Source organism: Sinocyclocheilus rhinocerous, unplaced genomic scaffold (assembly GCF_001515625.1).
Source record: "Sinocyclocheilus rhinocerous isolate Xijiao unplaced genomic scaffold, SAMN03320098_v1.1 scaffold46, whole genome shotgun sequence".
NCBI lineage: Eukaryota > Metazoa > Chordata > Actinopteri > Cypriniformes > Cyprinidae > Sinocyclocheilus > Sinocyclocheilus rhinocerous.
Window position 1 is genome coordinate 502,865 of NW_015633191.1, and position 23,759 is coordinate 526,623.

General features: G+C 37.8%; 3 protein-coding genes across 4 annotated transcripts in view; 2 read left to right on the top strand and 1 right to left on the bottom strand.

The window, feature by feature from the left end:
- Positions 1–19,095, top strand: part of LOC107743831 (protein FAM65B-like) — a 49,372-nt gene extending 30,277 nt beyond the window's left edge. For both annotated transcript variants that reach the window (XM_016557261.1, XM_016557262.1), the window contains exons 7-22: positions 6,490–6,639; positions 7,336–7,399; positions 7,489–7,532; positions 7,871–7,996; positions 8,376–8,524; positions 8,791–8,920; positions 11,550–12,188; positions 13,678–13,850; positions 13,973–14,138; positions 14,309–14,441; positions 15,439–15,594; positions 15,691–15,864; positions 15,980–16,182; positions 17,385–17,462; positions 17,575–17,665; positions 18,699–19,095. In XM_016557261.1, coding sequence (XP_016412747.1) covers positions 6,490–6,639; positions 7,336–7,399; positions 7,489–7,532; positions 7,871–7,996; positions 8,376–8,524; positions 8,791–8,920; positions 11,550–12,188; positions 13,678–13,850; positions 13,973–14,138; positions 14,309–14,441; positions 15,439–15,594; positions 15,691–15,864; positions 15,980–16,182; positions 17,385–17,462; positions 17,575–17,665; positions 18,699–18,799 — 2,577 coding nt within the window. In that variant the 3' untranslated portion in view covers positions 18,800–19,095. The remainder of the gene's footprint in view (positions 1–6,489; positions 6,640–7,335; positions 7,400–7,488; positions 7,533–7,870; positions 7,997–8,375; positions 8,525–8,790; positions 8,921–11,549; positions 12,189–13,677; positions 13,851–13,972; positions 14,139–14,308; positions 14,442–15,438; positions 15,595–15,690; positions 15,865–15,979; positions 16,183–17,384; positions 17,463–17,574; positions 17,666–18,698) is intronic.
- Positions 19,096–19,445: 350 nt separating this feature from the next.
- On the top strand, positions 19,446–21,430 carry LOC107743832 (uncharacterized protein C6orf229-like). The gene is made up of 2 exons (XM_016557263.1): positions 19,446–19,803; positions 20,828–21,430. The coding sequence occupies exons 1-2, from the start codon at positions 19,554–19,556 to the stop codon at positions 21,178–21,180; spliced, it is 603 nt and encodes a 200-aa protein (XP_016412749.1). The 5' UTR covers positions 19,446–19,553; the 3' UTR covers positions 21,181–21,430.
- Positions 21,325–23,759, bottom strand: part of LOC107743838 (geminin-like) — a 5,216-nt gene continuing 2,781 nt past the window's right edge. The window contains exons 2-4 of the mRNA XM_016557268.1: positions 23,083–23,199; positions 22,714–22,824; positions 21,325–21,755 (exon numbers count right to left, since the gene is read on the bottom strand). Of these exons, the coding sequence (XP_016412754.1) occupies positions 21,564–21,755; positions 22,714–22,824; positions 23,083–23,199 (420 nt within the window). The 3' untranslated portion in view covers positions 21,325–21,563. The remainder of the gene's footprint in view (positions 21,756–22,713; positions 22,825–23,082; positions 23,200–23,759) is intronic.

The following is a 23,759-nucleotide window of genomic DNA, read 5'->3' on the forward strand; positions in this document are numbered from 1 at the left end:
GGACTCCTACTTACTAGGTAAAGACCCTAGTAATCTCATATGTATCTTCGCTGAAGCTTCAGAAGAGATCATAACACTTGTTCAGATTTGCCAACATAATAGTGGTGTCAGGTTCGTGAAGAAATCATTATTTTGAACCGGTTCTTTTTAGTGAACTGTTAAACCAGTTCAACAAATTAGACTAAATCTTGGACTTAGACATGGACTTTTCTTCAATAACATACTGGAAATATGCATAGCACATCTAGTTATATTAAGTAACATTATTATTATTATTATTTCATTTAATAAATAGCGTGATAGCATTGCATATCAATGATGCCATAACATGATGACCTAAAGGAACTGGTGAACTGAACACAATATTATATTATATTATACAATACTATATTACATTACATTACATTACATATTAATGACGTTATTACACAATGACACATGATGAACAGGTGAATTGTTTTTTTGAACCGGTTCACAGAATAGAATCAGGCTTACCATCACTACATGATTCCTGCAATCATAATTTCAATGTGAATTTTAGAATAAACTTCCAATTTCTCATTGAAATTTTTTTTTTAATCAAATTTTTCTAAGATCAAATTATACGGGCCATGTTGCTATCCACATTAATTTAAGGTCTGGCAGTAAAAGCCTTGATATTTATTGTTGGAGGAGGAGGATTTGTTACAGGAGCAGGGCTGGATGAATTCAGGGATTCAACTTCTCAAAGAGGGTTTAAACGTGTTGACAGTCAACAGTTACTGTTAGTCTGTTAGCATGCTAGAGCACAGCAACCCTCTCCACAAAGTTAATTCCTAATAGGTTGAGTCGTCTCCTTTTTTTTCTCTTGTAAAGCAGGCAGTGTCTGTGACTATTTTAGTTCCATAGCCTCTGTTGAAAGACATCAGCACATAATATCCAGCACATTGGTCTGTGAGAGCTGTGAGTAAAGAGTCCAGCGATGGCTGTGGGAAAACTAATGTCTATAATTATATCATTATTTTATGTGTCTCTCACAGAAAGTACATAGATAACTCAGCCTCAGACTCTCAGCAGAGGTTTGTGCTTTTAAAAATAAACTTTATAACAACCCTAGTTGTCCTGCTTGCCCATAGGAAGTTAGGCAATATGAACAGGAAGTTTCAAAAGGCCTCAGCTTGCAGTTTCTGATCTGGCTTTGGACCTCAAAGATGTTTGATGTGCGTGAATTATTGTAGGTTTAATCTCTGTTTAGTCAGTCTGGCATCCCCCCTGAGTAGGGGTCTAATTCCTCTGATCACAGCTGATACATGCCTGTAATTTAAGAGGATTTTTCCACCTCGTCCATTTAAAAAATCCTCATTGTACAGTGATACATATTAATATGCCATGTATGTGTCCACTCTTGGTCTCATTCCTTCTGTTGTTTTTGTGGTGTGTGTGAACCAGCTGTGTATTCTTGGCTTGTTATTTGACTCAGTAGGCCTAATCCGAAATCCCGCACTTGCGATGGACAGAGGGCTGACAAACAGCTGCTCACACGCATGCATGGCTGGGTTGAGTTGCGCCTTGGACCTCTGCTGTCAACCAAAAAGAAGTCATGCCCAAGTAGATCAAACGCATTCCCAGCGGGAAGGACTGTTTGCAGAAATGCATATTTGGGTGTGTGTCACTCAGTTTGCCCCAGATTCATCATCTTCCACACCAACATACTTCTACACACCACACCACTAATACACTCTCACATTATATTATATTATATTATATTATATTATATTATACATTTTCTAAAACTTGTACATTTTCTTGTACTGTGTATCCTTGTGAAAAAGAAGCACTTTAGCATACTTTTAAAGAGAGTACTTATTATGGAAATAATGTACTTTAATAATCTGAAGTGTGAATGTTTTTAATGTTTTTATGCACTTAATTGAATGTTAATTTATATTAAATGCAATAAGCTGAACTTTAGTTTAGTTTACTGCTGAATGAACTGACAACTAAAAATACTAAATAAACTAAAATATACTAATAGACATTTTTAATAATGATAACTTCCAAGTGCATTTAATTTTATAATATTATCTGCAAGTGTATATATATATATATATATATAATACTTGCACTTGAAGTGTACTATATATACAGGGAAGTGTAGTGTGTGTATATATGTGTGTGTGTATATATATATATATATATATATATATATTTATATATATATATATAACTCTTAAGATCTGAAGTACACTTCTTTTTATAAAGCACACTTTTTTTAACAAGGGTAGGGCTGTGGTATATTGTAATTTATATATTATATTATATTTTTAAAAAGCTTGAAAAATTAAGATGTACAGGTGTAAGGAAAATATATTAACACTTTTTGAAAACGGTATAAAAGTTTTTAAAAACCATATGAAACCAGCAAAGAGTTCATTTCAAGAATGAATACAAGAGTTCAAGAAATTGGAATCTTTTAAAAATCGTTTAAAGCTGCCTTCTCTTTGTTGTGGACACTCTTATTTGTCATGGACCTATCTATATTACGAAATTCATACATTTTTAAGCGTGGTGTAAGTGTCCAAATACTTTTTGAGGCCACTGTATCTTGAGGACTGTTTAGACGTGTGCTCAGAGGAAGTGGTCATAATGCGGCAGTCACCGCAGGGCTGTCTGTTTGTGTCGCCACGGGCACTGCCTGCGAGAACAAATGCTGTGGGCACAGCAAATGAGATAGAAAGCGGTCTTTGAGTGGAAATGAATATTTAACTGAGACGATATCAATCTGGCTGAGTATCAGCCGACTGTAATGGCTCAATGCTCTGCTGTGTCCGTATCAAACAAACACAAAGCTCTGCCAAACCCTCTGCTGACAGCCACAGCTAACCTGAGCGGCACACCATCCTGTTAGTCACGAGTCACTCCTGTTTAGACTCATTCCGTGGATACCTTTGGTAAATTTGGATGACATTTGTGTGAGCATCCTGCAGATAACATAACACTTGAGCCCTCAAATCTCATTTACAATCGAATATTCATACATCTTCAAATATGCACTCACTATGATAAGAATGATTGGCTCTGGCTCATACATTGTCACATGATCAGTTGTGTTGCAGCATGAATGAATATTCAGTGGTGCCAGTGAGATTTGATGAAGGAAATGTTTTTAGTGAATAATGACTTAAAGGGTTAGTTCAAAATCCTGTTGTCATTTACTCACCCTCGTGTTGTTCCAAACCCATAAGACTTTCATTTATCTTTGGAACACAAAAGAAGAAGAAAGCCCACATCACACCTCTCTTCATCAGTTTGCACTGGCTGCCAATAGCCGCTTGCATCAAATTCAAAGTACTGAAGTTTGCCTACAAGACAACCACTGGCTCTGCACCAACATACCTAAACTCGCTAGTTCAGACTTATGTGCCCTCCAGAAGCTTGCGTTCTGCAAGTGAACGACGCCTTGTGGTGCCATCCCAACGAGGCACAAAATCACTATTTTATGGAGTATTTCATGGTACCTTTATGGTGCTTTATGTTCTTGTTTGAGCTTCAAAGTCCCTGTTTACAGAATGTTTTCTTTGTATGGAAAATTCATTTAAATTAGACACTGAGCTGATAGCTACAGTTAAGAAAAACTGTGTTTTTCCAAAGGCTTATTTATTGTCAAAATGCAGCTCATAAAAATTCACCCATCAGACCCCACCCGACAGCCAGAATGGACCGGGCTGGGGGCGGTTATGGTGATTAATTTCCCATGCTGCTTAGCTGCTGTGGCAGATGAGAGGAGTCAGACAAGGGGTTTTACGGAGCCAAATAAACAGGCAGCTGTGTACCACATATGGGCTGCGATTGGTGACAGTACGCATGTGTATGTGTGTGGTACGCGGTGCAGTTCTCCAGACTTGGGTGGGGTCTTTCCTCCCAGTGTAATTAAACCCACAGGACCACCGTCCAGACACTCTATCCCCACATGCACACAGCTAACTGTCTGTCTAATGTATGTCGTTTATCATGAACAACCCCACACATCATAGCACACATGCACATCCATCATACGCACAGTTAATATACCCCATCCACACACACTAATTGGGTTAGATTGTCCTGTTTCTCACCCTTTCCCCTTAATGAGAGACTTCAAAAAGCCCCGGATCAATATTTCACGTCCCTTTGCTGCGTGTGTTTGAATATTTCCTTTTGATTTAGTATCCTGACATGTTTTGTTTTCGTCTGTAAGAGGCCAATCTGTATGTTATGGAGGAAATCTTTGTACAGACTTCCTCGCAGAGCGGCGCTCAGTAGGGCACATCCTTGGCATCACAGCAGGGTTTCCTACAATATTCTGTATTTCCGGGGTGGGGGCAGCAACCTCCCTCACTCAAACTTGAAAATGCTTCTAACATTTTGATAAACATTAACAATTCAATTTCTTCCAACATAAATTTTTTTTTATTAAAATACCATTATAACAAAACTCTAAAGCTCCATTCTACACTATTAACTTGTACTTGGTATAAACTGATTTAAGTTTCAATAATCCTACTTACTTAAATGTACCTATTTTGAACATTGCTCTTAGTAACAGTAACTGTTCTCTGCTTGTGTTGAATCAGACATTAATAATAATGTCATTTAGTGAGCGAGCGAGTCATCTGAGCTGATTCCTGAGATGTCAGATTGATTCAGTCCATGATTCAGAACAATGATTAAAACTGCTTTGCCAGGCGAGCATTTTGTTAGCTAATTGGATGGCACATTGCATTTTGTTGTTGTTTTTTAAAGTTTTTTTTTTTAGTCAGTAAATAAAGCATAAACACAGTGACATACAATGCACATATATACAGTATATTGCAGTCATTGTGCTTAACACTCAGGAAACAATGTGGTAATGAGCACTCATCTCATTACCACAAAAACATATTCTGTGTTCCGTATTTACAGAAACTGAATCAAAATGCACTGGAACTCAATACAAATAAGCAATAATTAAATAACAAAACAACTTTCCCTGCACTTTGTGGGCTTCGCATTAACCACATTAATATTTCTATAAATGGCAGCTGCCATCAAAAGAGTACAACTGATTTAAATTTTTTATACACTGCTGTTAATTTTTTATTGAGTAAAGTAATAATTTTACTCAGCAGCATGCATTAAATTAATCAAAAGTGACAGTAAAAATGTTATAATGTTAATAAAGATTTATATTTCAAATAAAAGTTGTTCTTTTTGAAGTTTATATTAATCAAAGAATCCTGAAAAAATTATTGCAGTTTCCACAAAAATATTAAGCATCATGTCTGGTTTCAACATTTATTATAATAAGAAATGTTTCTTGAGCAGCAAATCAGCATATTACGAGTGATTTCAGAAGGATCATGTGACACTGAAGACTGGAGTAATGATGCTGAAAATTCAGCTTTGCATCAAAGGAATAAATAACACACACACACACACACACACACACACACATATATATATATAACATATAACATATAACATATATAAAAATATATAAATAGAATTAAATATAATATTTCACAATATCCTTGTTTTTAATGTATATTTGATCAAATAAATGCAGGCTTGGTGAGCAGAAGAGTTCTTTTAGGAACATTAAAAAGACTCCACACTTTTGAACTGTAGTCTGGTTTGTTTTATAAAGAAATGACCGTTAAAGAGGCTCTCATTAGCTAACAAACAGATGCTCCACTAGGAACAATCAGTTCAAGTCAGCTCTAAAGGAAACCGTTTTAATGGCTTAAAACAGCTTAAAAAAATCATTAATGGCATAAACATAACACATTAACACATCCTTAATACATGTATAATTTTGACACTACAGATTCAGCAGTGATACAGGAAACACTGCATCACAGGAAGTCACTGCGGGATCTCGTTTAGCTCCAGTGTCCATCCCTCTTCCTGCCTACTCTATTTTCTCTCCCCCATCATTCTCTTCTTGCTGGCCCTTTCGGCTCACTTGTTTCTGTCACTTGCGGTCCATCTCCGCATCCTCGTTTGCCCCTCTTGCTATCTCTCCATCCCCCTCAATCACTCTCTCTTCAGTGCTGGTAGGATTAGCATAGCTAATTTGAGCCGGCCAGTGTTCACTGAGTTGTGAATGTGCTAAATGTGCATTTCCATGATAAAGGCCGTGGCTCCGACATGCTCGTCTGTCACAGAAGTATGGCATTACTATTGTCCCCAGGGCTGTTGAGCCGCATCATTTTGTGTTTGCTTTTGAAGTGTTCAAATTCATTTTTCAGCACTCTGTACAGTACGCCGCTCTATTGTGCTGACAGAACGTTACAGTAGATTGTAAAAGCCACGTTTCTGTGCTGAATGGGGTCCCCCAGGGCTCTGTAATGATGTATGCTACCACTTTAGACATCAAAGCTAGCGTTTATGCAATCTTTAGTGAGCGTTAGCATGCGTGAGCGTGTGCAGTGCTGCTTTTGTGTAATATAAGCCTGTGTACCAATGCGGTGTGTGTGTGTGTTTTTACAGGTCGACGAGCTGTACGAGGGCTTTTGTATTCAGAGTAGGTTGCGTGATGGCGCCAGTAAGATGAAACAGGCCTTCACTGCTTCACCCTCCACTAAAGGCACACGTGTGAGCCTGGCGGAGGTCAACCGCAGATACAAAGAGTATACAGAGGTACATTATTAATGTTTGTTTGTCTCACCAGTTTTTTTCGGACTATGTTCACACATAGAGTGCATATTTTAAAATCAACTAGAGTGTGGATTGTCTGAATGATTAATCGACTAATTGGTCTGTGTAATTAGGCTAGTTTCGGGTTCACCTGTTTCTGAGAGGGCATTTACATAAGACATATCCTGAATAAAATGTAGGACTTTCCACAAAAACATAAAACAGCACACCTCTTTTCAACATTAATAATAAGAATAAAATTAAATTGAGAATAAAATAAAATATGAATAAAATTAAATTGTAAATAATATTTCACAATTTTATTGTTTTTACTGTATTTTGATCAAATAAATGCCGCCTTGGTGAGCATTAAAGACTTCTTTCAAAAACAAATGGTAAAAACGGTAAACGGTAATGTATATTAAATATTTCTTGTAATAAATAACTAAAAACACGATTTGTCTTCAAACTTTTGCTACAGTTATATTTATTTACTATAATTAGAATTGCATATAACATATGCAAACAAACTGCCCACAATAATGACATTATATATAATAATAAATATACCCTTTTTTATTTATTAAATAACTATAATGCAGATTACTGTTTAGTAAAAATAGTTCAGTAAGAAATGTTTATGGCCAATTTAATATCTCATTTGACCTGTCATTCATATTCAATGTGTTCCCATCTCAGAACATGAGCACTTTTGAGGCTGAACTGGAGAACCTTTTGGGGGAGTTTCATATCAAAATGAAAGGTACAGGATTTTTGCACCAAAATGTTGAAAAAATCTATAAAGTATTTGTTGTATTTCAAACTTGTCAACTCCTTTGCTTCTTGTCTCAGGATTGGCTGGTTTTGCCAGGCTTTGTCCCGGCGATCAGTATGAGGTGAGTTGTTTGAAAAACCAGAACATACTGATTTTCATGCATTTTTTCTGTAATAAAGCCAGATGCATCTGTCCTCAATCAAATTACTAAATGCTTATATTAATTGCCTGCTGTTCTGCCAAGTACATCCAGTTCATTCGCAATCACAGCTCTCCTAGCAGCGTTTTCTCTTCTGATCCACAAGTACATACACCCACCAAACCCAATTAGATTTTGTAAGGCTGTAAACTCCCATTGCTTTACTGCTCTATTAATAATTATGTGAACTTGTGTTGGCAGCTTTTTCCTAATTCTGACATTTTTAGTTCTTTTTGCCTCTCTCTTTCTTTTTCTGGCAGATTTTCATGAGATACGGCCGACAGCGGTGGAAACTGAAGGGGAAGATCGAAACGAACTCCAAGCAGAGTTGGGATGGAGAGGAGATGATCTTCATGCCCCTCGTTACAGACCTCATCAACATCAAGGTGGGCTCCAGTCCACACACTCTTCCATGAAAGAGTGGAGATGATCTTAATGCCCCTCGTTACAGACCTCATCAACATCAAGGTGGGCTCCAGTCCACACACTCTTCCATGAAAGAGTCCCAATGTAACAATGTGACTAATTCTGACAATGACAGACTGGGCTGTAACCACCAAAGACATTCGAAAAAAAGACACGTCCCCTCAATATTGATCAACATTGATTCCTAAAATGTTACATTTCGTCCCCTCAATCTTGAATATTTGGTTACAACCTTGATGAATGCAAGAAAAACATATTCTTATGAAGAAAGCTATGCATTTATCTTGAATTAAACATTTCTGAATTGACATTTCTCAATTCTTACCTTAATTCTCCTAGGTGACAGAGTTAAAGGGGCTGGCCACTCACATCTTAGTGGGTAGTGTGATCTGTGAAACCAAGGATCTGTTCACCGCTATGCCTCAGGTGGTAGCTGTAGACGTCAACGACCTGGGAACCATTAAACTTAACCTGGAGGTCGCCTGGTTGTAAGTGACGTTATCTAATAAAACAAGATAAGAAGTGTGGCGTTTCAGTGAATTTAGTCACAGCAATTGAAAGTGATGATATGATATACAATGCCCTCTTCAGGACAGTCAAGGAAGTCACACTGAATTACTTCTGCTTAACATTTAATGGGGCTTACACAGTAAATCTTGTTATTTTGATTTCTATAATTTTTGTGTTTTCTTTCATTAAAAATACTTTTGTATGATATTAGATTGCTGTACATGAATGTATGTCTGTTTTACAGTCCGTTTGACGTGGAGGATCTGACACTGTCCTCAGGAAACGTGAGTAAAGCCACCGCCCTTCAGAGACGAGTTTCAGTGTACAGCCAAGGCACACCCGAGACGCCCACTTTCCAGGACACGTCTTTCTTTGTGAGTGCACTTCTGAAAAATCCTCTCAGTTCTGTTTAAAGTCCTGCTTCCATCACCATGCTAAACCCATAAGCTTGATTTGCAGCTGCAACATTATACACTTAAATCCTGGCCTTGTGAAAAAGAAGTGCACTTTAGCATACTTTTAAAATGAGTACATATTACAGAAATAAAAGAATATACTTAAGTGTGAACTAAATGTTTTCAGACACTTAATTGCATGTGGTTTAAAATGAAATGAAAATGTATTATAGTTTAAATTTATATTAAATGCAACTTTATATGAAATTTCATAATTACCTAGAACATGTCATCTTTAAAGTGTGCTGTGGATGTACTGATAAGCATTTATGGTAAACTATAATATACTTTGATGTCATTTTAATAGAAACCTGTATGTATTTAAATATATTTGTAATTACACATTTGTAATGATACATTTGCTATTTAAAACATTTAAAATACTAAAATACTACTAACTTTAGATGTAATATCAAAACAACTTTTAAAATAAAACTTTTTACTTAACATTATTACAGAGGGCACTTTTTAAAAGTATACTTAAGCGTGTTAAGAAACATAGTCATGAAAGTGTAAACTCTCCTTAAATAGACTTAAGTGGCCTTTTATTTAATTAATATTATATTATCTGCAATTAGTTTTTTTTATAGTATAATTACCATATTTGAAGTGCACATTCAATATAGTAAAGCGCACGTGTTTTTCACTAGGGTGTACATACAGTATCGCACAGGATATTGAGGTTTTGAAATTAGGTGTTAGATCACACTGTCACATTTCAACAGCTGAGTACTTAACTAAATATAACACTACTGATTCCGGCTAACTGTTCTGGGTTCAGTGTTTATTCTTTTGTGATTATATGAATATATTGTATATATTTGTGTTTGAATATGGAAGCACTTGCATCTTGTGTGTGAATGTTCATGTTTAGTCTGTGCTGTTGTGTCTAATGAATTGTATTCACGCTGTGGCACCATGTGCATCGTGGTTGTTGTGTGTGCGTGTGTGTGTCGATGGCAAAGAAGTGGCATCCTCGGCGGTGGGAGGGCCAGCGTCTCTCGTTCTTGCACAGGCTCAGAGAGACGCTCCTAGAGAAACTCAGGCGCAGTCGCTCTTTTGGCGATCTGGCTGCACTGAGACCTCGTTCAAGGTCCAGTCTGGAAGTCTACGTGAGTCAGGTCACTGTGTGCCCTGCACTTCTGAGTGAACATCTGTGTGGCTCTTTTCTTTGCTTGTGTTTTCTGCTTCAACTCTGATTTTTCACACAATAAACACACGTTTCTTCTCACTCATATTAACACATACACATTTTCAAACTATGATATTAGATATTTAAAGACCCCATGAAATAAAAATTGTGGCTTTTAGTTCATGTTAGCTTTTGTGTGGATAATTCCACTGTGGGGGAGTGCTGACAAAGAAGAGAGAGTGAGTTCATGTTAGCTTTGACTTTTTTTTTTTCCAGGAAGATGGACTTAAAATATCGACTAATTTTATCCACGGGAGCATATAGAAATTGTTGTTCAATTACAGTAAATGAAAATCTGACCAAAAACCCCCTACCTACTGTACAATGAAATAGACCATCTTACTGACATGTTAAGTTACATGTTTAAGGCACTCACATGTAAACTTGACAAATCACATGTGCACAAAAATATCAACCCAGTTTATTTTAAACAAAGGTTGTTGTAGTTTTCACAATTGCTTTCCAGTTTTATGTGCAGTAGGTATCTGATGGTCAATGAATAGACTGTAGGATGTCCCACCACAGCTTCCTGGAAAGAACATTTGAATTTGTTAAACCAGGGTTTCCCAAATGAAGGAACTGCTGGGGGTTCCTGAGTTGATGAAAAGCTATTTTATTTCATTTAAAAATAAACATGATTAAATAGTTTATTACAGAATATACACTAATGTTCAAAAGCTTTTGCAAGAAGTCTCTTATACTCATCAAGACTGCATTTGATAAAAAAAATGTTCTATTTGAATATATTTTAAAATGTAATTTATTGCTGTGATCAAAGCTGAATTTTCAGCATCATTATTCCAGTCTTCAGTGTCACACGATCCTTCAGAAATCATTCTAATGTGCTGATTTACTGCTCAAGAAACATCAGTTGAGCTGGTTTTTATCAGGGTTCTCTGATGAATAGATAGTTTAAAAGAACAGCATTTGAAATCTTTTGTAACATTGTCTTTACTGTAATATTTGATCAATCGAATGCATCTTTTCTATCAATTTCATTTAAAGAAAAAAAATTACTCAAGCTTTTGGACAGTAGTGCATTTAATGGAGAAATGTAAACATGCAAATGTGTTGTTAAAATATAGAAATATTAACTTAAAATCTTAGGGGTTACTTCAGGTCAGTGTTTTAGGTCAAATAGTTTTGGCTGACAAAACATTTGGGAATCCCTGTGTTAAACCATTTAGTGGAAGTCTTTAATTGTTCTGCTGCTCTTTATTGTTCTGGACATGTGGACAGAAAATATTGTTTGTATCTTTAGATAACTAAAATTATATATAGATAGTAGTGCTGATAAGAATAAATGGCATCAGGGAGCCATATTTACCATATTTTCTTTCTCTTTCCATCACACAGTCCACTTTACCAGATGATGTCTTTGAGAACGGAGGCTGCGGTGTGGCCGAATGCAAGCGTCTGTCCTTCACCTTCTCTGACACGCCCACCTCAAGCCCCGCCCCCATCCAGTCAAACCCTGAGATCACCGTCACGCCCCCTGAGATGGACCCTCCCTCTGAACCGGCTCCAGCCTCTGAGGAGCAGCCGGTTGAGGAGGAGTGTGTGGAGGAAGACTGCGGAAGTGTCAGTGCCAGCGATCCAGACCTGGAATGGGACCAGGCTGAGGTCCAGGGGCACGGCACAGGCTCGGCGGCCCCCTCGCTGTGCTCTGAGAGTCAGCTGTCTGTGGTGGGACTTGAGGATGTGGTGTTCTTGGAGCCCAATGTGTCTGACGAAGCCCTGGAACTGAAGCCAGTGGAGCTAGACGGGGAGGAAGGCAGTCTGACCAGGCAACTGGTGAGGAGGCTCACCTCCTCTGACATGCTGCCCGAGGCCGGCGCTGTGAGCTGGTCTGGAGAGAGCAGCAGGACCTTCCAGGAGAGCAGCCTGGAGGAAGCCATTCAGTCCCTGCTCCTGCGGCTGGAGAGCTTGGGCCAGCGCTGCGGGGAGCTGCAGGACTTGGAGCAGGAGGTCATGAGACTCGAAGACCTGCTTAAGGTGAATGAGTTCTCTGTGGTCTTCAATTAGAAGAGTTACTGTTGAAATTTTGATGCAGACCTGAGTTTGTGTGATCATGAAGCTTGGTTCATTTGATTAGCATGAACTTAGGTACCAAAGAATGACAGTCAGTTGGAAAAAGGCGGTCTAGGGTTCAGATAATCTACTGAGTCCACCTTGAATCCAAATCCAAGACCATATTTTCGTGGTATTAGTCTTGTCATGCATTCAGGAGCATTTGTCTTGAGACCAAGGATGCATCCGAAATCGAATACTTCCCTAATATATTGTAGGCAAAAAACAGTATGTGAACATAGTATGTCCAAATTCACAGTATTCATAAAACAGTATGCCAAAAGTCTCTGGATGACCTACTATTTCTGGTTCTGAAGTGTGCATCTGATTGACACTTTGCTATCCAAGTTGTGAATGGCAGTGAAGCAACGCAACTGACGCTGGTAGGTCGCATGACAATGACGACATGACGAATGTAGTATGTTTGGATTAAATTCATTCTACACACATTCATACTATTTAGAACATACTTTTTAAACAGTTGTTAAAAGGATAGTTCACCCGAAAATGAAAATTACCCCATGATTTACTCACCCTCAAGCCATCCTAGGTGTATATGACTTTCTTCTTTCAGACGAATCCAATCTGAGTTATATTAAAAAATGTCCTGACTCTTCCAAGCTTTATAATGGCAGTGAATGGGGGTCGAGATTTTGAAGCCCAAAAAAGTGCATCCATCCATAATAAAAAGTGTCCCACACAGTTCCGGGGAGTTAATAAAGGCCTCCTGAAGCGAAGCAATGCGTTTGTGTAAGAAAAATATCCATATTTAAAACTTTATAAGCCATAATCTCTAGCTTCTGCTAACAGTCGTACGTGTGTTCATGAGAGAGTGGCGTTCCAGCGGATGATGTAGGTGTAGCGTAAGCTCTGGTGAGAATATGCTAGTCTCGTGAGAAGCAAGTTTTGTTTCAAGCAAAGGAAAATTGTTCTCCTCTTGGCTTATACAGAAATGACATTTTTCTTTATAAATCCTCATTTTGTACTTCTAATTCGTGACCGGTGTTTTGTTTTGCTCTCTCCGCTGCGCTTCCACGTTCGTCACTTCTCACCGGAGCTTATGTTTTTGCATTGGCGGAGATTTGCATGATACAAAACCAGGCTTCATTCACCACAAAAGAAGGCATATTTAGGGGCCATTCACATAAAACATGTTTTTGTGTTTAAAAAGAAGAGAAGTGTTTTTTTTTTTACTTTGAGCATTACGTTTTTAGAACGTCCTGACATGTGCAAGACTCTGCAGAAGACTTAGAAAAACAACTGAAAAACAGCGAAGTGGAATGCAAAAACTTGTTGTGTGTGAACTAACACCTTACACTGTCTGAATCGTTCAGACCCTCTTCAGGTCTCTGTCTTATCTTCGACTTGACTCTTCTGATCTTAGTCTTGAATGAAGGTTGTCGTCTCTCCTCAGTGTCGGGTACCTGCCCATAGGAGCCGTTCATCAAGCCTCAGTTTGACAGTGGAGAGCGCTCTGGAAAGTTTCGACTTCCTCAACACCTCTGACTTTGATGACGATGACACAGGAGATGATGCTGCCGCCCTCTCACGCGCTGTCTTCTTTGACATGGAGTTAGAGAGAATCGGGTGAGTTGGACATTAAACCCTTCGGTGATCAGGTTTCTCTGAGGAACTTGACTACATGGCCTCAGTAGTTGTATTTATGTAGCGCCCTCTGGTGGTGACAGTGTATCTTGCACGTTCAACAGGTCAGGCCAACATCCAGAAGCAAGAGGCCACCTGAGTGAAGCCCTCACGGAGGACACTGGTGTGGGGAACAGTGTGGCCGGCAGCCCGTTGCCTCTCACCACAGGAAACGAGAACCTAGACGTGGCCATCGTTGTTCAACTACAATACTGCAATCATCTCATTCAGGTGATTCTGTTTTTCCACCTTTACAACATTACAAGATTCCACAATAGTGTGATTTTTATTTGTTTGTTACACCGAACATGGTCAGTCGACAGCACATTTACGGCATAAACAGATTGTGTGTGTGTTTATTTAATATAAAATGCTGAAGTTTCTCTATGTATGGGATGCAGTTGTTGACCACAGGAGGAAGCCAGTCGCAGCACATGACATACCTGCACAAACTATCAATTCAAACACTTCTGTTGGAGGAGCTCAGTGAGAAAAACTTTGACAGACCGGGCAGCTGCATTTTAGTGTCTGATGGTGAGTGTATCTCAAGTGTTAATGTTTACTAGTCCTTGTGGAAAAATTATGATGTTACAGTGACTTCTCACATGTACTTTAAAGATTTTTGGCTGTTTAAGCATAATATTTATTTTGTTAAAGTGTATATTTTTGCTTTGACAGAATGGGTACACTAGTGCAAAAGACATTTCTGCTAGAACATTATTATAGCACTTAATTATTATAGCAGTAATCAGGGTCTAAAATGAACACTCGCCAAGTGCAAGTAATAATCAGTTATTGAAATCGTTTTTTTTTTTTAGCCTCAACAATATTACAAACTTTAAATGAAATAGCAAAAATTATAATCTGACACTCAATGACGCGAGTAACAATTTTTCAAAACAAAAACAGACAAATGTTTACCTAACTATGGAAAATTTGCTATTGTACATTTATTTTCAGGATTGCAAACACTCCCAGGAAAAAAAAAATCAGCTTTAAAATATAGATTTACAGTCCATTTTAGCATGAGGATATAGGGAAAAGACCTTACAGTATATGGTGTAAAAAAAAAAAAAAACTATATAATAATAATATTAACTGTTATTATTATTTGCTAAACAAAATTTTATTAAATTATAAAATCAATATAGATAGTTTACTATAGTAATAATGCTGTAATAAAAAAGTATGTAATACATACTTTTCATACATTTAATACATAATACATTTTAAAATATTTTTTTGAAGTAAAACATTTTTTCAAATATGTGATGACATGTATGTGTGGTATTGCATAAACTAAGTCACCAAATGAAAATATGAGGAACAAAATCAGAATCTGTCCTGAGTTTTTTGTTAAACCAAGGAATTATAATACAAGTGACAAACTGACCTGCAGTTATAAATGGTGAAATACAATTTCATACCATCTAAGAAATATTTATGACCAATAAAATTTCTTAATTCATTAGTAAGGTGCTGTTAAAAGTTGTGTTTGAAGTGAAATAACCTCTCTTGGTTCCCTAAACAGTACTGCCTGGGCTGGTGGAGCGTCCGGCGCTGATGTCTCTGTGGTCCGACTGCAGTGGTGGTCTGTTTCATACTACACTGGACCGAGTGCTGAAGCACATGCATCTCAGCTTTGCCTTACCACTGCAACAGATTCTGCCTCACTCTCCTGACTCAGGTAGTGACAATAACAACAATATTAATCTGCAGGGGGAAACATCAGCAGTGAATGTAACACCAGCGTTCATCTACCTGTGTCTGCATGTGTGTCCAGTGATCAGGATGGTGGTGAACGAGATGATGGACAGGAGCGAGCTGGCCTCATGCTTGTGTCCTTCACCGTCATCTCTGGCACAGGATGTCATCACCGTGTTTCAGTTTTACCGCTACACTGTTGAACACGATATCACGGACATGGAGCGACACTTGCTGGATTTAGCCAAAGAGGGTAAAGATGCTTTTATTGAATAATAACGATAATAACGAATAATGAGTTTAAAGCTTTATAGATTATTAGCACAGTTTTTGCATAGTGTAATATTTCTTTTTTGTGTCTAAACCAGTCATGCTTGAAGAAGCCCTGAGCTGTGTGGATACAGAACGCTGTGTGAAGGAGCTGCAGGAAGTGTCCGTCATGTGTCTCCAGCCCCGTCCTCAAACCCTCTGGGCCGTGGCAGCGCTGTTGACCTCTGATGATCCTGACGTGATGAAGGCCGCCACAGCCTTCCTCTCCTCTGCTGCCTCACACAAGCCCTTCAGGTCAAAGGTCAGTCTTTTACCTGGCTTGTACAGCCCAAGGTTGGCTATGGTGGAGTTGATTAATGGATTAGTCTATAGCCGGATTTAAATCTACATAAACTAACATTCAAAAGTTTGAGGTTGGTAAGATTTTTTTTTTTATGCTTTTGAAAAAGGTCTTTTATGTTCTCTGAGGCTGCATTTATTTGATCAATACAGTATAACCAATAATATTGTGAAATAGTTTTACAATTTAAAATAATAGTTTTCTATTTTAATATATTTTAAAATGTAATTTATTCCTGTGATGTCAAAGATGAATTTATAGCAGCCATTACTCCAGTCTTCAGTGTCACATGATCCTTCAGAAATCATTCTAATATGCTGATTTAGTCAATGTTGAAAACAGCTGAGCTGCTTAATATTTTTGTGGAAACCATGAATTTAATTTGTTTTAAAATCAGGATTCAGGATTGATGAATAGAAAATTCAGAAGAACAGCATTTTATTTAAAATAGAAACCTTTGGTAGCATTATAAATGCCTGTACTGTCTTTTTATCAATTTAATGCATCCTTGCTAAATAAAACTGTAATGACCCCAGACTTGGTATACAGTGCCTTGCGAAAATATTCATACCCCTTCATTTTTTTCACATTTTGTTAAGTTGCTGCCTTATGCTAAACTGAAAGAACTGCCTGTAGAGCTCAGAAACAGGTTCGCATCAAGCCACACATCTGGGGAAGATTTCAGAAAAAAATTCTGCTATCAATTCTGTTTTTGCTTTGTCAGTATGGTGTATGGAGTGTAGATTGATGAGCAGTTTAACATAAGGCAGCAACATAACAAAATGTGAAAATATGAATGGGGTATGAATACTTTCGCAAGGCACTGTAGTATTTTAATGCAATTTTGTGCAATTCTTGCATGGTGAAATGGTGAATAGAAATTCTAAGATGCAAATAAAAAAGTCCAAAATGCATAAAAACTATGATGGAAAAAGTGAAACACTATGATGCATCTTAGATGCATATCTTATAACTACATAATCAGATACAAATAATAAAATAAGAAATAATATAAATGAAGAAATAAGAAACCATAAAATATGAATATTGATCAATTAAATGCAAATTTGAATCATAGCAACGTGCATAAATAGATGTACAGTTGAGGACACCAGGAGGTGAGCAAGTAGTTAATCTTGTCTATGTGTGTTTGTCTTCAACAGGCTGTTGATTGTTACACACAAGTCTTATCAGAAGCAGACAGATCAAGAGATGCATGTGCCGCTCTGAGCTGCCTGCAGGTCAGTTTGACTCATTGTTTGGATCACACGTCACTTGAACTGAAGATTAAATCTTATCTGTGATTGTTTACAAGACTTTTCATTAAGCCTCTCTGTCTCGGATTATTTTCAGGCTGTGGAGAGCATTGATGCTGTGGTGTTACTGTGTGACTCAGCCGATGAAGATCTCCGTCATATTGCCATAGAAACCCTCCTCACTTTAGGTAAAACATCCAGTCACACGAATTACATCCTCTGCACTATTAGTCAGTTGAGTGATGCTTATAGTTTATGCTCTTTCTGCAAATTAGTGTAAATTTGACTGAGACCCCATTCTAGACAGCAATGTATTAGACAAAAAATGTGTATACGATGAAGTCATCAATATTTTTGGTCTGTTTTTCCAGAAGAGAAAGAAAGTGTCTTAAATAATGTTTTCTCAAATGCAAGGTCATAAAAATTATTAGATATATTAAATGGTGTAACAAAAGTCATAATTAATATTAAGAGATTTTAAATTTGGGGATGGAAAAACAGGAATCACGATACAGCCTAATGTGATTATTAAACTTGTAAAGGCTGTTGAAGGTTCAAAATCAATGAACACCGCACATTTATTGAATTATAAATTATGACAATGTTTACTTTTTGGTGTTTATATTGTAATATGATGTAGATTTAAGAGTGCTTATTTTATCTACATCTTTTTGAACGAGCAGCTGGGAATAGGAAAGCAAAGACATTTCAAAATAAATGTCCCAGAGTATTTCAGCCTTTTTTATAATTAAAAGGGAAGGAAAGACTAAGAACATAAATTTACCACATTCAGTATATAGATTTTATTAATATTGGCACACTCTGTTAATTGCCTTTCTTTAAACACACTATTATTTTATCAGCAAACTATTATTATCAGTGTTTTAAACAGTTGTGTTGCTTAATATTTTTTATTTTTTTATTTCAGGATTCCTTTTTCAGGTCACTTTTGATCAATTTAATGCGTTCTTGCTGAATAATTTCTTAAACAACTCTTAATGACAACAAACTTAACTAAGTAAAAGAATCTGGGATATAATATTTATTTAGAGACTATGGGTTTGTTCACTGTAGACATACAGTATCAATTTTATTAAAAATTGTATTAAAAATTTGAATGCTGTGTAAATTACACATGGTCTCAATGCTTGTAAACATCACCTAAATACTACAACTCCAGCCTTCCTGTGTCTTACAGAGCATGTTTGTTTCTGTTCTCAGGTGAAGACGGGCGGCTGGCTTACGAGCAGTTGGACACAGTACCGAGGGAGATCTTGCGGCTGGGGACTCGCCGCGGTAACGCTGTTACCACTTCATTTTAGAAAAACGACTCGTTATTCCCCTGTGACCCTGCACACTTCAGACACACCACCTGCTAACAAGGGAAAAAGTGAAGCTTGGCCTTTCTATTTAGGCCCATATCTCGAGATCTTCAGCACAGAGTCTCCTTTTCTGTAGGATGTTTGCATTTATACTACTCGTGTCACAGTGGTCATGAGTCATTGTTGCTGATTGAACAATAAGAGTGTTAATATTGAAAGTTAGTTATTTGCAGATTGCAGTTGCACTGTTGGAGGCATGTAAATAGAACAGAAAATCCTATTTTCATTTTGTCCTGGGATTCCTTGTGCTGTTTTTAATGGCTGTAGTGCATGGTAAATTTTACAATTTTTTTTACACCATGTACAATATGAGAGGATCAAGAAACAAAAGAGACTGGTTACTGCACTGACATTAGAACAGCTGTCGCTCATTACATGTATTACAATATCATTTCAAACAGTTTCATGATCCAGTCCATGGCATAGCATGCTGGGAACTAGAAATTCACAGTCCAGTTTCAGGGAATAATGGCAACAAAAATAATTCATGCAGTCCGTAACGAAATTACATAATGACAAAATGTCCAGTAATTGTGCTGCTTTAGTTCATTTTCATGAAATTGACCAAGCTTTAACATGGAGAATGTTTCCGAAGCCAGTGGGCACCATAAGAGAACCGTTTTGTTGGAAATGTCCTCTTTGCTTCTGTAAAAACGTGCTAAAGGGATGACGTCACGACAACACGCTGAATGAAATGAAAACAACATTCTGTTTTGAAAAAAAGCTTTTTGAAAAGTGTTTCAAGACAGGCAGCCGCATGATTCGGTTCCTCTCCTCATTTTACGATAATTACATCAAGCCTTATTTTTTCTCCCGTGGGGAAGAAGCAGACAGAAGCCACAAGAATAAGATCTACAAGCCTGGTCGACTGATCCAGAACACGCAGCTGCCCACAGCAGAAAGAGCGGACGCAGCTCGGGACATTGGGATCTTAAGTTACACAGGTGATGAAAAAACATGTCTATATTACAGGCGTCCCACACCTTTTTATTATGGAATGAAGTGATATTTTTAACCATGTAACTAAAACCGCCAGCAGGAGCTCTTAATGAGCGAGTCATTGCATCACTGTGTCAAACAATGCGTTAGCAGCGAATACTGTGTCTAGTAGTGTAGATACCAACGGCTTTGGCTGGTAATTTGGTTTGAAAACGTACTGAAGTACATACTGAATTTAACGCGGTTGAAAACGAAGCTGTTACGGAGACTTACACACTTTACAATGGCACGCAGTGTATGGTCTCAGATCAAGTCATTTTCACTAAACAGCTGTTTTTTTCCCCCCGGAAATACCTTCGAACGTACAATTCAGTGAACGCACTTCCATTCTTCACAGCCTCATTTTAATTCCTGTCAATGAAAAAAAGAGGGTTGCATGAATTAAATAGTTTTTTTGTATGACCTTATGTAGCTCCGCCCTTTTCAGCGCTGCGCTGGTTGTCTTCTGTCTTTCTTCCGTTTGTATTTCACAACGTGAACCAACGTCGTAACGTTACACATGAATGAACCATTCATTTTTAAAAATCAAGGAGGAGTGTTCAAAACTCCAAACATTTGATAGCTCTAAAAAGCCCTGAATGTGCTCTTTACAAGACAAAAGTGTGGCACGTAGGGCCTGAGAGAAATTTACTCAAATATAATGTCCTCTACAGGAGGACAAAAGGTCTATGCCTGGGTCCCAGGAGGATATGTAAATCCACTTCACCTGCTCATTACTCTTCTTGTTTCTCTGGCACATAGGGTTGTAGTATGCATATTTGGAGGCAGTGAATGTCTTTACGGCAGTCATTCAAAAAGATTTTGTAATGAAACATCACAGTGACGCTCAGAAGCACAATAGTTATACTGTGACCTTGTTTGGAACCATTATCATTGATGGAATAGAGCTAAAATAGTCGATATGTCAAGTGAAACACAGCAAAGGCTTATACCAGTTACAAACCCTACTAATGATTTAAACCATTTTAGGAGGTTATGAACATGCAGCTGAAGCAGCAGATGAGAACATGGCAAGCATGGTAGAGCTCCTGAAAACACCGTACCTTAAGGATCAGCACGTCATTCGAGTCCTAGAAGGCCTCAGTGCAATCTGCTACCTCCACGTCGCCAACCAAGACAAGGCACAAGCACTTGGGCTCCCTGACACCCTGCTGGGGTTCATATCTCCAATCAGTAAACGCTCCTTTACATCACAGCGCTGGAGCTGCCATCTACTCATCATCCTCTGTTGCCACAACATCCCTATCATCTGCCACCTCAAGGACTCCAACACCCTGCAGTCTAGTCTGGAGAAACTGGCGAGTCTGGACTGGGATGGATGACCTTTAAACTACGCTCAGGAGCTTCTCAGGGTTTTAGGATTTCAGCAGAGCTTGAAGAAAGATGCTTTGAATGAGGAAGATGAGCTGAAGGGCTGCTCTTACACCAAGAGTGGTCACATGTTAGGTAAACCATTAAAAAGCATGTGTACAAAATATGAGTTTATTTCCATTGTATGCATTCAATTTTACATATGTACACTAGCAGTGAACATGCACATTAACTACAGGTACTGAAAATAAAAGCTAATTTACAGCAAGAGTAAAAGTATTAAAACAAAAGGTGCATATCTGTTCTCAAAGGCAAAGATAAACATTCAAATAAAAACCAAACAACTGAACCATCATGGTTCTTTTCGGTTTAGCATTTTTCAGGATGCATCATTTCAGCTTTCATTTGCTGTGGAGTCATTCTTTTGTGGCACAATATGGTCATGTGACTGTTCGGTGCTCAGTTCAACACGGTCCTGGCTCTCATCAGCTTCACTCTCATCTCCATGTTCTTCCTCGTCATCTTCAGCGTCAAAAGCCATCTCACGCAGCTCCTCTAGACTGTCTGGACTTTTACCGGTTAATCTCTGAGAGAAGTGAAAGACTATTAGAGAAATAACTAGGGAAATTGAGGCAGGTTATTTTAATCTCTAGCCCAACCCTAATGGTGGTTACACTCACTTAGGGGTGTCCCCGACTAAGGATTTTCATAGTGGAATCAGAATTTTCTAATCTTGCCGAGATTTTACACAGTGGAATCATGTTTTGGGGGCAGGGCAAAATACATTACCAAGAGTCAAGTCAGATATTCGACAGTCAAAATTACGTTAAAACACAGAGATAGTGTAAAAGACGCGTCGCAGATACAAATGGGGTAAATAATGTTTTGTTTTGATTAAAAGATAGTTAACATTAAACATCAGCGAAACCCTAAGAATTCACAATTTTTTATTTTTATTTTTACAATAACGCGGCTGACGTTATTGCCTGTGTCACTGGTAACAAAACGGATCGTCTCGGCATCGGAAAGTAGGGAGACTGACCGGCCGGTCACCGATCAGTGCAGATCATGAGGAAAATCGGCAGATTCCGATCCCTAGCCGATTTATCGGTGCATCCCTACAGCCAACAATATTGCTGTAGGCTCTGTGTAAACTACAAAAACACAAATTTCTGAAAAGGACGTCAAGTACATTGTGTGTTCAATCTATAGGCATGTGCGCAGGTGCCTAGGGTTTCTTTATAAAGTTACACCAATTATTGGCCTTGCATGCATAATACAGCATTTTTAGTAGTTTCCAGAGACCAATGTGAATTGAGATCAATTTGACAATATTGTCAGTGCACAATTTTTCAAAGGAAAAAAAGAATAAAAAAAATAAACTCTGTATGGAATCCTGATTTTTTTTCAGTGGTACTAACGTGTATATTAGCATTCTCTTTTCTTTTGGCATCCTAAAGCATTTGGACTCAGAAACTGATGTCACTGACTTCACAAGTGCATTAATATAGAATAGAGCACTTAATACAGAATAGCGCTCTTACTTCAATCATGTCAGCCATGTGTTGTACATGCTGTGTCAGCTCCTGTAACTCCTCATTTTCACTCTTCAGCTGAGCAATCCGTTCATCTTTGGCTTCAATGTATTTGTGCAACTAGTTTTGAAACAAAGTTAAACAAGTGAACACCGACTCCCTCTGCTCTTCCTTAATGGTCTGATTAGAGGTGTGGTGCCGAAGTCTTACGATATTACAAATCTTATTTAAAAAGCTTATTTCTATAATATTTAAAAGCAGACAAAAAAAAAGTCACCTATAAATCATAAACACAGAACAACGGATTCATCAGCCCTATAGAGAGAGAAGTGGAGTAGGATGGCCAATAATTAGCAAATCCCCTATTGATTAACTCACCTTTTCATTCTCTTGGAGAACACTGAACAGGGCTTTCCGCCTCTCTTCTGCCACCTCCTTCCAGTAGGAGGACCCAGGAATTTCTAAAGAGAGGGGGGGGGGGAAATAGTTCCAATACTAAGTTACAGGAACTATCCATCACCATTACCGTATTGGCCCGAATATAAGACGACCCTGATTATAAGACGACCCCCCCTTTTTCCAGATGTACCTTTTGGAAAAAGGCTTTTTAAAAACCAAATCTTGTTTTTTCTCAGTAAAACATTTTGTCTTCAATTATTTTCATATTGCATATTTTTCCTATTTTAATTTTTGTTTTGAAAGTATGGTAAAAACTGGTAAAATGTACCAACAATCACATTTAAAATTCTATTTCATCCTACCCTGAACTGCATCCAATATAAATTTCATCAATCTGATAGTATAACACACACACACACACAAAAGAATCTCGCTTTCATCACACCTTCTAGACAAAATATTGACAATAGGTTGAGGCTTTCATGTTCTCACAAAGCACTGAAGCAGACAAAAGTTTACTAATAAATGCTTTAGCACAAAAGACAGAGCATATAAATATTGTTGAACCATGAAATGTTCTCGATATGGCAGTGCTGTTTTTTCATGTCACAATGGTCAGATTTGTTGTTGCATGACATTGTCTCTGTATGACAGCG

Excerpts from the sequence above, each read along its gene's own strand:
- LOC107743832 (XM_016557263.1), top strand. The coding sequence starts at position 19,554 with ATGAAAACAACATTCTGTTTTGAAAAAAAGCTTTTTGAAAAGTGTTTC. Across the intron at positions 19,804-20,827 it reads TGGGATCTTAAGTTACACAG|GAGGTTATGAACATGCAGCT; the intron begins GTGATGAAAAAA and ends AAACCATTTTAG.